Source organism: Thermobia domestica, chromosome 3, assembly GCF_964235325.1.
Source record: "Thermobia domestica chromosome 3, izTheDome1.hap1.1, whole genome shotgun sequence".
Taxonomy (NCBI): domain Eukaryota; kingdom Metazoa; phylum Arthropoda; class Insecta; order Zygentoma; family Lepismatidae; genus Thermobia; species Thermobia domestica.
Genome location: NC_137456.1, coordinates 197,527,501 through 197,546,756, shown reverse-complemented (window position 1 = coordinate 197,546,756; position 19,256 = coordinate 197,527,501). Strand labels below are relative to the sequence as shown.

At 35.2% G+C, this 19,256-nt stretch overlaps 1 protein-coding gene across 4 annotated transcripts in view; it reads right to left on the bottom strand.

The window, feature by feature from the left end:
- The window catches only part of Vsp37A (Vacuolar protein sorting 37A), a 360,401-nt gene that overhangs the window by 296,979 nt on the left and 44,166 nt on the right, over window positions 1–19,256 (bottom strand). For all 4 annotated transcript variants that reach the window (XM_081752085.1, XM_081752084.1, XM_081752086.1 and 1 more), the window contains exon 2: window positions 8,103–8,292. In XM_081752085.1, the coding sequence (XP_081608211.1) occupies window positions 8,103–8,292 (190 nt within the window). The remainder of the gene's footprint in view (window positions 1–8,102; window positions 8,293–19,256) is intronic.

The window sequence follows — 19,256 nt, the reverse complement described above, 5'->3', positions numbered from 1 at the left end:
TTATGGTTTATCATCTCGCAACAAATCAGTAGGCACAAAGATATTTCAATTTTCCGTCATATAACCTTTTCGTCATAACGATTTATAAAAGAATAATTCCAATTTGTATTACGCGGCTCTAAATGTAATAGACATTCTAAACTGAGGTGTACAATATTACTGCGTTACTCGTATAGAAAACATACGCGGGTATATGGATATTTCTTATTTAGATTTATTTTAGTTTACTGTCGTTTACAGCGCCAAAGCTGTATTAGAAGTGTTCCAATCTATGGCATTTTAACTGGGAAGTCATCGAGTTGAAGATCTTTTGCCTACCAGAAATACGCAGAAGTTAACGAAACATACATATCACCGAGAAATGGATAATAATAATAATAAAACAGCGTTGCCTTTATTCAATAAAAAACAATAGAATTCAGTAAAAAGCTCTTTCTTCTACTGCTACGAACCTTTGAGATCGTTAAGTTCTAAAGTTAATTCCAAATAATTACATTAAAAATACACCAATTTAAACATTAAGACATTGTTTATTAATTTGAAACTAAGATGACTTGTGTATAAATACCATGCAGTTCCAATCGGAAAATTTTACAATGATTACAAACATCAGACCAGTCAACAAATGAATTTTCCCAAGGAATAAAGAATGTGCTTAAGGTCCCCAGTTGTTTACATAGAAACGCCCATATTTCAATTACTGGCAGAGGTTGATTGATCTTGTGTTGTGATCGAAACGATGCTTTTTGCATGAAGCTAGATGTTTCTTAGTGTAGATGACGTTGGTATCTCAGATTTTCTTTCTTATTTGTTTTTAGCTGTGAACCCCTGATTATTTCTAACTATATAAATTTACTTCAGTAAAACTTTAAGCCCGTGTAATGTGAGTTCCTGTCACCACGGCATGGCGTGTCCTCAGGTTATGGATCGAGAAGAAGGCCTCTAGATATATACAGGTTAGTTGCAAATATACTGAATAAACAGTAGCGGACAGAGTACAAGGGGGGTCCTCCAGTGTGGAGGTTTGGTGTAATGCTAACAATCTTATCCTGAAAAAAGGCACTTGCTCAGAAACTTTCACAGAAGCCTCGGCAAAATAAAATGGACATAAGATTTGGAACATGGAACATTAAAAGTCTTTATAGGACAGACGAGCTGAAATCCGTAATGAATGGGTTAGAGAAATACAGGATAGACCTAGTAGGAGTTCAGGAAGTTAAGTGGGAAGGAAAGGGGACTGTGAGGTTCGGAAATTGTACATTCTTTTACGTGGAAGGAATAAAAATCACCAAGAAAGAACACGGTTTTTCATTTACAAACGAATAATACCAGCAATTAAGCAGGTTGAATTTGTTAATGCTAGACTTCCTTGTATTACTCTTAAGGGTCGGTGGTGTGATTTTTTTTTATGTACATGACCCAACAGAAGATAGGATGACGATATAAAAGACAGTTTTTACGAAGAAGTAGAATAGATAATTTACCAACTTCCGTGATCCCATATAAAAATTCTATTAGAAAATTTCAATGCAAAGGTAGGACGAGAGGATATTTCCAAACCGATTATAGGGAACGAAAGTCTGCATAAAGAAAGTTATGACAACGGTATTAGAGATTCGTGAGCTTTGCAACATCCAAAAACCCTATCGTGAGAAGTACAAAATTCCCACATCGCGACATTCATAAATATACCTGGACCTCACCAGACGGAAAAATACATAACCAAATTAATCGCGTTTTGGTAAACAGAAGAGGAAAATTTAGCATAACTGAAGTTCGGTCGTTTAGAGGAGCTGACTGTCACATTGATCACAACCTGACAGCAACAATAATAAGAGATTATCGTTGAATAAAGGAAATATTCAATGTTTAAAAATGGAGAGATTTAATTTAAAGAAATTAGAGGAGACCCAGATGAGAAGGGAATACCATATTGAAGTTTCGAATAGATTCTCGGTTTTAGAAGATTTGGAGTGCACTAGTGTTGAGGATACGTGGAATGAAATCAGAGACAGCATTAAAATTTCAGTAAAAGAAGCATTGGGACACGCAGTAATACGTAGGAATAAACGATGATTCGACCAGGAATGCACTAAACTAGCAGAGAAAACTTTAAAAATTGGGTTGGCTACAAAATCCAAACGAAATAACTACACAGACTTTCGTAGACATTAGGCGGGAAACTTCCAAAATTTTTAGAACAAAGAATAGCTATTTTTTGAAAGATAAAATTAAAGAACTTGAAGATAATAGTAAAAACAAAAACATTCGGGACATACATAAGGACACCAACGAATTTAGGAAGGGCTATCAACCTTGCACCTATATATTAAAGAAAACTGACGGAATAGTTCTTACTGATACTGATAACATCTTAAATAGAAGGAAATGCTTCTTCGACGATTTGCTTAACACGCAACCAAAACTAATGTTCCTGGAGAAGGGAAATGCACACAGCAGAACCGTACATTCCAAAGCCTAACCAAATACAAGTAGAAATCACTATTTAAAAAATTAAAAGGAACAAAAATCTCCGCGTGTAGACGAAATTCCGGCTGAGTTAATTTTAGCACGAGGGGAAAAATTGTGGAACAAGATACACAAACTCATTCTTCTTATCTGGAACAAGGAAGAATTGCCACAAGAGTGGAAAGAATCAATCATTTTTTCAATTCACAAGAAAGGCGACAAAACTGAATGTAATAATTATCGAGGCATTTCTCTTCTGTCAATATTCTATAAAATCCTCTCGAACATTCTATTAGTAAGACTACCCCATACGCAGGGGAAATTATTGGAGATTATCGGTGTGGATTTAGACGAAATCGATCAACTATCGACCAGATATTTACCATTCGACAAATATTTGAAAAGAAATGGGAATACAATATCTTGGTTCATCAATATTTATTGATTTTAGAATGACTTACGACTCGGTTAGGAGAAAAACATTGTACAACATTCTTAAAGAATTTGGAATACCGAAAAAGCTAATTAGATTAATTAAGATATGTTTAAATGAATCCCAAAGTAAAGTCCGGGTAGGAAAATTCTTGTCCACGAGTTTTTACGTCGAGAATGACCTGAAACAAGGAGATGCGCTGTCACCATTATTATTCGACTTTGTCCTGGAGTACGCTATAAGGAAAATCAAAGATAGCAACCAGGGCTTACAGCTGAATAGTATTCACCAGGTTATGGCGTATGCTGATGATGTAAATTTAACACTGGATGATAGAACAATAGAAAGAAATGCAGAGGTCTTATTAAACGCTTGCAGGGACATGGGTTTAGAAGTAAATGCAGAGAAAACTAAATACATGGAAGTTTGTCGGGATCGTAATACTGCAAATTATGGATGCGTTAAAATATCAAATAATACTATTGATAAAGTGGATACTTTCAAATACCTAACATCAATATTAACAGACCAAAACCATATCCACAAAGAAATTAACTGTTGATTAAAAGCAAGAAATTCGTGTTAATATTGAGTTCAAAATCTTTTGTCGTCGCTAATTCTATCGAGGAATTTGAAGCTTAAAATACATAAAACGATAATCATGCCTGTTGTTCCGTATGGTTACGAAACATGGTCGCTTACTCTGAGGGAAAAACGTAGACTGAAAATGTTCGAGATCTTGAGAAGAATATTCGGACCCAAGAGGAACGAGAATGGGAAATGGCGGAAACTTCATAACGTGGAACTACATAATTTATACTTTTACCAAACATTCTTAGGGTCATCAAATCGAGAAAGCTCAGGTGGGTAGCTCATGTAAGCAGAATGGAAGAAAATAGGTATGGCTTAAAGTTTTAATTGGTAGCTCAATCGGAAAACGACCATCAAGACGACCTAGGTGCAGATGGGAGGACAATATTAAGATAAATCTCTCAGAAATAGGAATACAGAGTAGAAACTGGATCCAGTTGGTTAAGGACAGAAGTCAATTGAGAGCTTTTGTGAAGGCGATATTGAACATCCGGGTTGCATAGGTCACAGATTAAGTTAGAACTTTAAGTCGGGTTTGAAACCGTCGATCCTTGGTTTAATCAGTTGCACAAGTACTCATTTTTCGCAAGGACTGAACAGTTTACAACTTGGAGCACAGTAAAACTATTTGTGTTCTCTAGCTTAAAGGACTTTTGAAATCCTTTATGAATTTTGAAACCCTTCCACTCTTAAATATACATTTCAGAAATTCTATATAGAATACTGTCTCTTCCCTCAACAAAGGCCGTGGGTTTGTATAAAGGACAAAGGAACCAACTCAGCTTTACAATATGAATATGAACACCGATAACTTACAGGATACTGTTATTACTTTTCTTGTTACCATTTGATGACTTGTGCATAAAACGCTTGAGTTAAATCTGCAATTCGCATATTTGATAAATAATTTTCATTGTTTATTTTAGGTATATGTATGTTAATGTTGAGATAAAAGTACTGAGATACTGTAAGTAATATCAATGACAAATGAGAAAAATACGATGAATTGTTTCATGTGTAAATCTGATTCACGACAATCTTGCCTTGTTCAGCGTTAGGGTTCCATCTCTAATACCTTATTACCTTTCTCGACGGTGGGAGTGAGAGAAAGTTTGTAATCCCTGTCATAATTTCCGGTGAATTTGACACTGTATATAAACTTCCTGGTAAGCTTATAAACGCCTTTCCTGAAACAATACATTTAGTGATGTGAGGTGGAAAATTTTCCGCTATATTTTTCCGGAAAATTTTCCGTTCTAAAAAAATATTAGTAATCAAGTAACAATTCCTCAGCAATCATAAAATTGGTTGAATTCATGTACAGAAATGCTAAAAAGTGAAAGATCGTTTAAAGAATCTGAATATTATCATGGCTCAGACAATTTTCAGTACTATGTAGGAACAGTGATGAAAATCTTACGGAAAATTTTCAAACGAAAAATTTTCCGACTCATAAAAACATACTCCACTTATTCCTACATCGTTGTTTAGTCGTGATGTGAGGTGGAAAATTTTCTTCTATATTTTTCCGGAAAATTTTCCGTTCTTAACAAATATCAGTGATCAAGTAACAATTCCTCAGTATTCATAAAATTGATTGAATTCATGTATAGAAATGTTAAAAAACGAAAGATCGTTTAAAGAATCTGAAAATTTTCATGGTTCAGACAATTTTCAGTACTATGTAGGAACAAGTGAAACAATTTTTCATGAATCGAAAAATTGTCTGTCCTGTACAATGAGGAGGAAAATTTTCCGATTCATAAAAACATACTACACTTATTCCTACATCGTTGTTTAGCCGTGATGTGAGGTGGAAAATTTTCTTCTATATTTTCCCGGAAAATTTTCCGTTCTTAACAAATAGTGATCAAGTAACAGTTCCTCAGTATTCATAAAATTGATTGAAATCATGTATAGAAATGTTAAAAAAGTAAAAAGGTTTAAACAATCTGAAAATTTTCATGGCTCAGACAATTTTCAGTACTATGTAGGAACAAGTGAAACAATTTTTCATGAATCGAAATATTTTCTGTCTCGTATGGAAAAACTGCAGAGCTTTTTAATGAGTCGAAAAATTTTAATCATTTTGAAGCAAAAAGTGAAACAAGTTTTTGTGAATCAGAAAGTTTTATTGCTCTGTAGAAACAAGTGAAAGAAATTTTCATGAATCGGAAAATTTTCATCATGATGTAGAAACAAGTGAAAAAACTTTTCATAATCCGGACAATTTTGGATATTATGTATAGTGACGTTTGGTGGAAAAGTTTCCACTATATTTAACTGCACATTCAACTATAAAATTCAATTCCTGTAGAGGAAAGTTAGACAGCAACAAATTATAATTTTCCAATTAGCTTTCGGGAACCGGAAAATTTCCTAATATTTCAAGTTGGGAAGTAAAATTTTATAGTGTTTCTCTCTCTTCCTCTGCGAGCTAATTCATTTCTAAGCGGTTAGCATACGCGCCTTTGGCATTGAAGACCTGGCTTCGATTCCAAGCGGGAGCTCATGTAGTTCGGATTCCACGTTAATCAGTTGGTCCCGTCTTATATACTGTCGCTGCTGAAAGGGACGTTAAAATCAAAATCAACTCAATTCAACTCCTCTCTCTCTGTCTCTCTCTCTCTTTCTCTCTATGTGTGTGCGTGTGTGTATATGTACCTTGTTCTATCTAATCGTCATTATTTCTAATACATTTTTATACATAATATGGTAGTTTTACAATACAAATATCTACTCTAAGATGTTGATTATACTAAATTCCAATATTGAAATTATGATTTACGAGTGTTAAACAATCAAATTATTACACTTATTTTCTGTTACAAAAATATACTTCATAAGAAACTTTTTTGTAGTTATTTCATTACACAGGCAGGCCTACATGTGAAGAAATAGTGGAATTTTCTGTTTCTGAAATTGATAAGCTCACAAAGGTTTCTTTTCAATATCTTGTTACATTTTAAATATTGGAATGGGATATTTGTTCTGTACGAACTCAATGTATGTTCCCTGCACTTTACAGACACACACACACACACAGAAAAAAACTGTATATTTTTACTTCCTAACTTGAAATATTAGAAAATTTTCCGGTTCCCGAAAGCTAATTGGAAAATTATAATTTGTTGCTGTCTAACTTTCCTCTACAGGAATTGAATTTTATAGCTGAATGTGCAGTTAAATACAGTGGAAAATTTTCCACCAAACATCACTATACATAATATCCAAAATTGTCCGGATTATGAAAAGTTTTTTCATTTGTTTCTACATCATGATGAAAATTTTCCGATTCATGAAAATTTCTTTCACTTGTTTCTACAGAGCAATAAAACTTTCTGATTCACAAAAACTTGTTTTACTTTTTGCTTCAAACTGATTAAAATTTTCCGACTCAAAAAGTTCTGGAAGTTTTCCATACAAGACAGAAAATATTTCAATTCATGAAAAATTGTTTCACTTGTTCTTACATAGTACTGAAAATTGTCTGAGCCATGAAAATTTTTAGATTCTTTAAACGATCTTTCACTTTTTAACATTTCTATACATGATTTCAATCAATTTTATGAATACTGAGGAACTGTTACTTGATCACTATTTGTTAAGAAAAGTGGAGTATGTTTTTATGAATCGGAAAATTTTCCGTTTCAAAATTTTTTGGAAAATTTTCATCACTGTACAGGACAGACAATTTTTCGATTCATGAAAAATTGTTTCACTTGTTCCTACATAGTACTGAAAATTGTCGGAACCATGAAAATTTTCAGATTCTTTAAACGATCTTTCACTTTTTAACATGTTTATACATGAATTCAATCAATTTTATGAATACTGAGGAATTGTTACTTGATCACTGATATTTAACGGAAAATTTTTCGGAAAAATATAGAGAAAATTTTCCACCTCACATCACGACTAAACAACGATGTAGGAATAAGTGGAGTATGTTTTTATGAATCGGAAAATTTTCATCACTGAATACATTAGCACCTCGGAGAATGTTGGAATTGCAAATTTAGTAACGTGTTATTTCTGGTATTAGATAACTCAAGAAGTGTTAGTTAGATAGCCCCAGATCAAGACTGTAGGGAGGATGTGATGATTTACCAGCAAAATTCCTTGATAATTACGCTGTGTGAGGCACGGTTGTGTTTGGGGATTATCTTGTTCTCCGGCATGTTTAAAATGTTTGACACGAGGCAGTTTCTCCAATTTAGACACGTAGTGTGCGGCATTTTCCTCCAAAGAGAATTCTACAAATCATCCTCTGCGTTCTTTTTATTGATGACAATGAATGTTACTACTCCATTTCAAAACCGTGTTATGGAATGGAAAACCGTGGTATGGAAAGTATACCTAGGTAATACTTCCCATACCAATCAAAAACAGAAAGCAACAAAGTGAAGAATAAAAGAGAAAACAAATGTGGCGAGAATATTGCAGGCAAGTTTACGTCTTTCTGAGGAAAAGAAAGAAAGAAAGAAAAAAAAGACAGATAAACACAACTTTGGATGGAGGATTTATAAGTTGTTGCAAGTTGAATTTTCGCAATATATATTCTTACTGTAAATATGCATAATTATACATTTTTACTCGAATTACTTACATTAATGAGACCTGGCGCGTTGGTAATCGTATTGTCATCGTTTACCCATGGATGGTTCACTGAGTGTGATAATTTCATAGCAGGTTTTTCCATAGGAAATTCATGAGGTAGCGTTATTACAAGAGCCATTGATTGCTTTTCACACGTAAAACGAACATGGTACTCCACTCCTTCTTGGATTTCTAGTACACTGAAAAACAAAAGCAAAAAATAGGAAGGCACACTAATTATGATTATCAACAAAATACAATTAATATTGGTTAACTAACGAACTCAAAGGTAAACTATTTGTTTTATCATTTTACTTAAAGTTTCTGTAATTCTTGAATCTTTAGGGTTCCAAGCTTTCGACTCTCGCCTGAAGTCTTGGTCACGGAGGTTAAAAACAGGAACAAAAAGAACAAAAACATCAAGGAATAAAAAGAAACGGACTTAAAAAGGCGAAGAGCTGTGTACAAAAAAAAAAAAAAAAAAAAAAAAAAGTCAAGTACGTTAGTGATCTCCAGATGATGTTGAAGCAAACTAAATATGGCGGAGTCAATTTGTGCGCCTTTTCTGTTTTCTGTTCGAAGCTTCATAACTTATGTTATTTTTACTGTCATGCCAATGCTGTGAAAATTTTGTACTAACCGCCTCCCATCCGTCACTCAGCCATCCCCAAATTACACCTTTTTTTTTTTTTAAGAGGCCTCATCCTGGAGAAATTAAAATACAGCTAATTTTACAGTAATTATGCGATATCTTCCAATAGATAAAAGATAATCGAAATGTGGAACAAGAGCGCCCTAGACAATATTATTTTCCGTGAGATACCGTTACTACAAGTCACCTAGTGGCTTTCCGTTTTCAGCCGTTTAGTGGCTTTCCGTTTTCAGCCGTTTAGAAACACGAAAATAAATGCCGATTTTCCGCTTTCAAACCTCTAATGTTTTCCATTACTCGGACTTTTAACTTTCTTTTCGTTTTGCCTATATAACTCTCTTGGCAACTTCATTTTATTTTGTAAATACCCGATTTCTTTATTGGGATCCGTGTAATAACTTTTGAATTGAGTGTCTGATTACACTAATTATTTAATAATGAGGTTAGGTACCCGTTCAGACTACCAAATTTCATCAGGTATTTAATCTCTGTCAGTAAATCTGTTTTTAAGGAAGTAAGACGTATGGCACGCAAAAAGAAATTCTTACAAATATTTCCTTTGGTACCTAAAGAACGTGCAGGTTTATAATGGATGTTCTGTGTACCTGCTGTTGGCTTGTGGTGGACACTGGTGATGAATTTATTATTATGCCTTCTTATATTAAGATTTAGGTACGCAAGGCTGCCGTTCTTTTCTATCTCAACCATGAATCTCAAATTCTTATGAATATTATTTAATTCTTTTAATAAGTAATCCAGTTGTGAATTGTCCTTGCACAAGAAAAGTGCATCGTCAACATATCCATAATATCGAACGATACAAAGTTTCCGTTCTTTCAAAATTCTACTTTCAATCATATGAATTATTGGATTAGCTACTTGGCTACTTGTGGCTTGGTGGCTACTTGTAGCCAATTGCGAGCGAGAAATGCACTAGGAGTGGCATGTATTCACGGTCAATCGTCTGCTAGAGGGAGAAGAAAAATGGTGTCCGGTGTCCGTGGGACCTCGTCACCAATTAAGGGTTAGGGCAGGCTTGTAGCCACTCCAAAAATGTAGGGGGGCTAATCCAACCATATTATACTTAATCACCATATTATATTTATTTGCAAGCCTACCTTAAAAAGTTTAGGGGCAGCCTCCCGGGGATACTGGCCTATCTGAAGGGGAGAAGAATATAAATAAACTTATGTTTGTATACTTAGAACACTACTTCGTGTGAGGTTATTGAAAAGAAAACCTGAAATTTTAAAGTAACAACATAAGTAACACATAATGAATTTATGTCAATATTCCTCTTGCTCAGGCTTGAAAAATTCTGGACGACAGGTAGTCAGAGAGATTAGAAATAGGAGTCTGTCTCATAAATACGTTAAATCAAAAATAAAATTATGAAGGCCCAGGTATAAAATTGTATTATTATGGTGCCTAGGTTTGAGAACCGGCGCCTAGGTCACAAGAAAAATTCTCGAGCACTTATCTTGTTTATGATGGTCTTTCGGCAGCCCAATCATCTGTCTGCCTCTATTCACTACAGCTTCCTTCAGCTTCAAATCACCGCGGTGACCACAAAACATTTCCCTTGTAGAAATATAAGAAAGTAAAGCGCTATATAATACGATTATTGTAGCATTAAGATAAGAATAGTTGTAGCAATAGTGTGGGGTGATTGATTGCTAATATGCACAGAGTAAATAGTAGAAAAAATGAACGGATGTAATAGGATATGAATATTTTTAAATGGATTAAGAGCTTTTTGGTGCAGAAAGTGCTTATTTGTAGCCGTAGTATAATAGCATGGAGATTCAAATTCTTCAAAATAAAGAAAAGCTATATATGGCCTAGATATTCTCAATCTGCGCATGAACTGATATAGTGCTTAGCCTCTAATGTTTTTGGGGTAATACAATAGTAAAGTAATCCTCCTTAAGTGTATCAGTATCTAAAATATTTGTAATGATAGAACATTATAAATTACCATTAATATATTTCAAGCTAGGAAAATAGGTCTTATTAACACGTTACGTTTATATACAGTAAGTGTATTACTTATTTTGCCATTTTACCTTTCACTATTCTACTAAATTTATTTGTAGTTTGCCGTCAGAAACTGCAGTATGAAAAGATCCCTGAAGCTTCCAATGCCACTCACAGAGCGCTACGGACCTGTGACGTCACGCCAAAACTCTTGTATGTGTTGCCGTGACGTAAGCAGCTCAGTTTTCCATTGTTTGAGATCTAGAAATGGTCTTGTTGCTTTTGCAAGGGATTAGACTCCAATGTAACACAAGGACTTCCTTGCACTTTGTCAAAGATTTTTTCCCTGTACATATCTTTTGGGATAATGACGTATTTATTCCCTTTGGTTATGGAAAACCCCTTGTCACCATTGTTAGAAAGAACGAAAACTTGGTACGATTGGATATTATAGATATGTTGACGAAGTACTTTTCTTGTACAAGGACGATTCACAACTGGATTACCTATTAAAAAGATTAAATAACATCCATAAGAATTTGAGAGTCAAGATTGAGAAAGAAAAGGCCGGCAGTCTTACATACATGCTGCCGTATGCATACATGCCCTTACATACATGCTCTTACATACATACTTACATACATACCTTAGTACAAGAAGGCGTAACAACAAATTCATCACCAGTGTCTAGAGCTGTTCCAAAAACCGGTTCGCTTCGCTTTGGGAAAGGTTCGATTTCGAAATGGTTCTGTTTGTAAATGGTTCAGTTTAAGAACTGTTGGGCTCTTTTTGAGGACTATTTTGTTCGTTTTCATTTCAATTTTCGAAATCGAACGGAAATGCAGTTTGCGTTATTAGGAACCGTCCACCCAAAGATTATAATAAGGCTGAATGTTATGTTTTTCGGTATAACTTTATTCAGATTAAAATTATTTTGATATTACTAAAACAATGAGGGCTCGTACTGTGTGGGTACTTTTACTGATGCTTTGGAAATTGGAATAAAACTCTTAATATCAGTTGGAAGAAAACTTTACGGCATAGGCGGATATAGGAGAGTACCCTAGAAGAGTGGATGCTAAGCCAAGAAGAAGTTCTTTAGAATGAAACATTAAACTCATCCTGAAATGACTGGGGACCCATAATTTACTCCCTATATGGGGAATATATCGTGGTGACATATTATCAGATAACCAAGAAAGTCTTTTGTTGTTTTTGACAACAATTACTTTTGTCACGTTAGTGTAGTCAAATTGATTCTAATGACGTTATATGTTTACATTAGGGAGTTGTGCAGTGCTACGCACGTTTCGCTATCGGTTCTTTTAGGAAGCCCAATCTTCGAAAGAGCATCTCCTTGGAAAGGGACATTTTGAGGCGTATTTTGCTTTACGAGTACAAATTAGGAAACAAAGATGGAGAAGCCGCTTGAAGAATATACTTCGAGGGACGTCAGTGAGTGAACGACTGTTGAAAAGTGGCTCAGCTACATTTCTTCCAGTTGAGTTGATTTTGAGTATAATGTCCCTTTCAGGAGCAAGGCTATATGAGACGGAACCTACTGATTAACGTGGAATTGAACCCGGGTCTCCCACGCCGAAGGCGTCTACGTTAACCGCTTGGCCACGAAGGAGCTCTGCTTCTCTTCCGAGACGAGAGCCTTGAAGACAAGCATCGTGTTGGCCGTCCATCCACTCTCGACAAAGTCATGCTGGAGGAGGAAATCAAGCACAAATCCTCATCAAACTTTATATGAGCTAACACACAGGATTGGAGTATCTGACGAAACATTTCGATCATATCTTCATAACCTTGGGATGACATGAAAGCTAAGCAAAGTTCCTCATGTCCTGTCCGACGGAGACATGCTCATCGGTTAAATATTTGCTTGTTGCTCTCGCGCCATAATAAAACCTCGTTCCTAGATCAAATCTTGACATATGATGAAAAATTGATCGTAACTGGATTGATGATAACTGATGATAATTGATGATAACTGGAGGAAACATAACTGAGCGGCTTCTGATTGTCTCATTGGCTGCTAAACCGGACATTCAACAAAAGAAGGTGCGTATTTGTTGCTATGTGTTGAATGCTATGTGTTTGGTGGACCAGCGCTGGCATAGTCCACTATGAATATCTAGAAAGCGGAAAACCCATAACAGCCGAAATGTACTCGTCACAATTGCAATGAGCTTCAGCTGCACTGCTCCAAAGCAACCAGCACTAGGCAACAGAAGAGGAGTTCTCCTCCTCTAAGATCTTGCCAAACCTCTTACGGCAAAACCTACTGAGACGATCAAAACATTCATGCTATTCCTCGGACATCGGTTCATCGGACTATTACCTGTTTTTGGCCATGGGTAACCACCTGCGGAAACAGCAGTTCCGAAAACTCGACGATGTCACAAAGGCTGTATCACAATTTTTAGACTCCAAAAAAAGGATCTTTTTTTCAAAAAGGCATTTGTAAGCTTGTGTTTCGTTTGGAATGTGTCACTGAAGCCAATGATGACTATTTCGAAGAATAAAATGGATGTTTAAGATTTTTGTGGGTCGTGTTTGATGAGTGACGAAAACCACACGAACTTCCTTGGTTACCTGATATAATACAAGGGAAAAGGAAAGATTAGTAATTTTGAGTAAGGGCTGACTCGATTCTTATCTATAGGTATTTTGTTATGAGAATCATATACACATGATAATCAACGGAGGTCGTTAGGAACCACTTTAATAGTACTACATTATATTCTAGTGTGAAGGAAATATTACCGCACAATGGAAATATTACAGTTATACTATCTAAATGAGTACTAATACCACCTAAAATTTAACAATTTGTATTACCTTTATGAATAATAGAATATCTTATATCTACCTACAAAATTTCGTATTTCTAGGTTTTCTGGGGTTTGAGGTTTGCCATTCTGATGGTGAAAAAACTCCGCAGTCCACCATTTGGGAATTTCACACACACATTATATTAGTCCACCCCTCTGAGCAATAGGCTAACTGCCTACCAAAGTTAATCTTCCTAGGACTTAGGAAAAATTAAATGAAATCTTTAAGTTTTACGTCCCACGGTTATGCCGGTTAGGCTAAAGGAGACGGTGATGATAAGAGATGAGTGAAATGGTGGAATAAAGAAAGTGGGAGGAAACGGGAGAACCCCGAGAAAACCCACGAGCACGGTGTTTCTCCACCACAAAGTCTACACGGCGCGAGCTGGGATAGAACCAGGGACCCCAAGCACCGGAGATGAACGCTCTACCACTGAGCCACCGCGTCCCCCTAGGTCTTAGGAATATTGTTCCCTAGATAACGGACAGTGGAAAACACCATTATTTAATTTTTAAATACAAATATGCATCAACCCCTAACCCTAACAAAGTCCATTAAAATAAACTTAATATTCTCATTACGTACAATATAATTCTCTAAATTGTTGTTGTTTGGATCAACATCAACTCCTATATAACAATACAATATTTAATACAAAATTTAACAATATTGTGATCACAAAGTCCAATATAATTCGTTTATACGTAAAGTTTTTGTACGTAAAAATATTTTATTATACACAAATCTGCTAACTGGTCGTAAGTTACGAGTAAGTTAAAAATTAAATTCAGCTCTATTTGGACACAGCTGAATTCGCTTTGACGGAGTTCGCTTAAGTTTTGGTTAGTCAATAGTAAACGAAACCACGCTTCAAATCCTTTGACTCGGTTTGACGACAGTTCAGTTTGGTTTCTGAATAGTACGGTTTGGGAATGGTTCGGTTCAGTTTGTGAAGGTTTGGTTCGGTTAACCATTCCAAACCGGTTTAAGTGGCAAACTGAAACCGCGGTTTACGTTTCCAGGAACCGTCCATATCTACCAGTGTCTACCACAAGCCAACAGCACGTACACAGTATGTCCATTATAAATTCGTACATTCTGCAGATACCAAAGGAAATATTTGGAAGAATTTCTTTTTGGCGCTATACGCCTTATTTCCTTAAAAACAGATTTACAGACAGAGATTGAATACCTGACGAAACTTGATAGTCTGAACGGGTACTCAGCTTCATTATTAAATAATTGGTATAATCAGGTTAAAAGAAATTCAAGTTTTGCTAAACCTGAAACCGACATAAAGGATAAAAAAAAACTGATTGGATTGCCTATTTTTGCCAGATTGACAACTGCATTAAATAGAATCTATACACAGTAAGGTTTTCGTACAGCTTTAAAACCACCTAAAACTTTAGAAAAAAACATCAACCAATTTAAGAGTTATTACACGGATTCTAATGAAAAATCAGGTATTTATGAAATAAATTCAGTTGTCAAGAAGAGAGATGTATAGGTAAAACGAAAAGAAATTTAAAAGTCCGAGTAGAGGAATATATTAGAGATTCGAAAGCGCAAAATCCGGTGTCAAGTCTATCGAAACATTTAAAACAAACGCAACACAGGGTAAAAGATTCAAAAAATTTATTTGGAGCTAAAAATGAAGTAGAGAGACTGGTTTTTGAAAATGTATTTATTCATTAAAATAATAATAATAATAATAATCTAGACAAGGGATGGTTGTGACGAATGGGAGGCGGTTATTGCAAAATTTTCATAACATTGGCATGACAATAAAAATAACATACGTTGGCAACCTTCCAACAAAAACCAGTAAAGGCGCACAAATTGACCGCCCCATTTTAGTTTGCTTCATCATCATCTGGATCGATAACGCACTTGACAACGTGCTCTTTGTACACACAGCTCTTTCCCTTGGCAAGTTCGTTCCTTTTTATTCCTTGATGTTTCTGTTCTTTTTCTTCCTGCTTTTAACCTCCGCGACCAAGACTCCAGGGGAAAGTCGAAAGCTTGAAACACTTAAGATACAGGAATTACATAAATCTTTCGAGTTTTACGTCCCACAGTTATGCCGGATAGGCTAAAGAAGACGGTGATGATAAGAAATAAATGAAATGGTGAAATGAAGTGGGGTGAAACGGGAAAATCCAAGGAAACCCATGTATACGGTGTTTGTCCACCACAAATGGAAATTAAATTATAATATTCCTGTATGCATATTGTAATTTCGTTTCATGTATGGTGTGAATCAAATCATAGCTACCATACAAGCAGTGGTAGACTTTCAGTGTCTGACGATGATGTGGAGCGAGTTTGTTCAACCTACTTCCAGAGTCCGAAGAAATCGATTCATGCTGTATTCGAGGAACTTAAAAACTCACCCACAACGTTGCGGCGTATTTTGTGTAAACATCGATCCATGAAACCATATCGAATAAGTATTACTCAGCTGATAATACCCGACAACCGTCGTACATGGGAAGAGTTCTGCACTGATACAACTACTAATGACTGAGAATAACACCTTTTCCGAGGACCTGGTTTTTATCAACGATTACGGGTTGCAATAATCTAGGATTTAAGTTAGGAGAAATATGTAGCAAAGATACTATTTTTATGTAGAATAATAGAGGTATTGATTTCTGTCCTTTTTATTTGGTACCAGAGTTGTTTCTTTTGGATCGTTTGTGATTCAGTTGAATTGCTCGTTTAATTTGCAAAAAGACAGGATCTATTGGTAGTATTTCCAGTGTTACCTTTAGATATAATTTCTATCTATTATTCATCTTCATTAATAGCATTTACTTGTGTACTTTTTTGTAGTATTGTTGATATTCCGAACTGAATGCATAAGAGTTTACCTCCCTTTTTCCTCTGTTTGCTTACAGGTGCACAAAGAGCGGAATTGATCTTCAGATTCTTTGGCTTTCTTTTGGTGATCCTAGGCTTATCACCTCTAACTGCTATTCAGCAGATGCAAGTTACATCTGGCATCTATTTGAAACTACTGATTTCGTTAACAACGCGTTTCCTGCTGTAAAACTTGGTCTGTTTCAACTGGGTGTGATTTGGCTAGAACGATACGTAGTTTACTTAAGTATGTTCCAACATTTTCATTTTCTATATATAGCATTTAATCACTCTATTAAAAGTGATGTAAAGTCATGTGGCAAGCGTTCTTTATTTGATTTTATTGGTGATATTGGAAGTTATTCTTTTGATTTTGCTACAACTAAAAGTACAACCATTGCATACTGAGGTGGAACAACTGAATCAAATAGTTAAGACGGTGTGTTTACAATTAGAAGCAATCATATCGTTTATCAAAATCTAACTAAGGAAATCAATTTATTTCAGTACACGATCTATTGTTTTAGAAATATTGACGACCTTACCTCAAATTTCTCAACTTTCTGGTACTTATATGTATGAAAAAGTAATTCAAAATTGTTGACATCACTTTATTTCAGCACAGGTAGTGCTACCGTCAATTCTTAAACAAGATTTAACTAATTTACGTAAGAGCATCTTGATGGATCAGTTTGGCCTTGCTATTCCATTAGATCTCTTAATGAGACCGATTTGGTTTGTTGTTCGGTGGTGTCTGAGTTTATTCATATTCAACTTGACATTCCCATTGAACAAATAAATGATGGTTACCAGTTACGTTCTGACCTATCCATATACAGCCCTATCTGCTGACAATACTTTCATAGTAATAACTGAATCGGATTTGCAACATTGTCAGATTCATACAGAACGATTATGTAAAATTCGTTCTATGGTGACTCGCCATGATGGTTATTAGTTTTGCCTTAGTCAACTGTGTTATGTTAAATCTGTGGCTGACACTTTACAGGTTTATTCCTACATTTCTCATGAACCCCATCTTACTGATGTTATCCACTAAATATCAATCTATATGCGATAATTCGTCTGCCTCTGTCTACTTTCTTTATATACCCTAACAACCCGGAAGTAACAGTTCTTATTCGTACCCACACTGATTCTGAAGTTGTAATTCTTCGTGTTCTTTGCTTTGTGAAAATTATTTTTAATTCCTACACAACAGTATCCGATTTATCCATGTGGCTTAAATCAAACCACTACCCATAAAACAATCAATTCATTATCTGCAGCATGAATAAATAATTTACAATTTTCATTCGACAAGCCTTAGAAAACGTCTCTTCGCTTTAATGTTTCCTCTGTTTATAATAATTCTTCGGTATCTCAAATTCAGCACTTCTATATTACACCATACCATAACTGTCCTAATTTCAAAACTCATTCCCATTTATTTCCATTCCAATGCTCCAACAATTTTGTTAATTACATCTGCTCACGTTTGTAATTTTTATTTAATGAATTTTCATGGTTAGTTAATGTCGTTCTGTGTAATATGTCGAGCTAATACATTTCTTGTAGCTCGACTTTTGGCATCTACTGTTTCTTGAGCAAATCTTTTTCTTTCAGTGAAAACAAGATAAAACACCTACCTCGTCTGAGACAAACTATATATCAGCCAATGACAGAAGTATCTATTTCTCTCCCTTTATCACACTCAACAGATTCCACTACCTTGTCTTTCTCCACCCCTTCCTATCTATTTAGATTATTTAGAATCAAAAGTTATAATTAACAAGGCTTACTCTGAAATTTATTCCCTTGTTCATTTCCATCAAATGTCTTAATGTTCATGTAGCCTGACGGTGAGAATTATGCGTACTTGAGGGGAGGGGGAATTCGTAGTACATATTTTAACGCAGGGGTGCAAATAACTACTTGCCCAGGGAGAGTGGTTCATCAGTGCGGGTGAGTATTTAAATATCATACCGAAGATAAGTAAATAATTTCTATTAAGGGGTATGGACTAGCAGTTTTTTCTTGGGCTTGTAAAATTTTCTTGCTTAGTTACATCCCCGTTTTAACGCCTTCTTTAGCCCCGAATATCGTTTGCACTTGAGTATTTGTATGTTTAATTTCCATTTATGTGTCTTGATTACTGCTGGTCGTCGTATATGCACTTTACCACAGATGGACTGTACGCACCTGAATACGACTTGCCAGTAACAACTGGTCTTCGTGAACTGAGGCACAAGCACTCATTTAAGCATTTGGGAACACCAGGAATTTATATAACTTTATAGTTGAACTCCTAGTAGTATTTTCTAACTGAGGAGTGAGACAGCATTTTGTTTGTTCTCTGTAAGTTAACATTATGACCCAATGTTATGTTCGATGTTTGGTGATCGTGATAATGTTACTGTTAGTACTTTTTTTTCTAATACAGTGATACATTCTATGGCAACTCAGTGTATACTATGACTATCTTCCGTATTGGAATATGTGTTGTTTGAGAATTGTGAACATGAGTTTACTTCAACATTACTTTTTATTTTTTTTATTTATTTACTAATTTTTTAAAAATTTCTCATGTTGTGCCAATATGCATTTCTTTCTCTTCTTATAAATGAAACTAGACTACGTTTGGTATTCGAAAGCCACCAGGAGAAGGTTTGTATCATGTTTTTAGAGAATGATCCATGAAAGTTCTACTGTATTTCCTGTAAGTGCATTGCTCTGTCTTGGTCATAGCATCCTGTCTGAATTCTAAATTCTTTAGTGTATTGCCAGGTTCAATGCTAGAAAATGCTGAACTCAACCTAGAAAGTCACT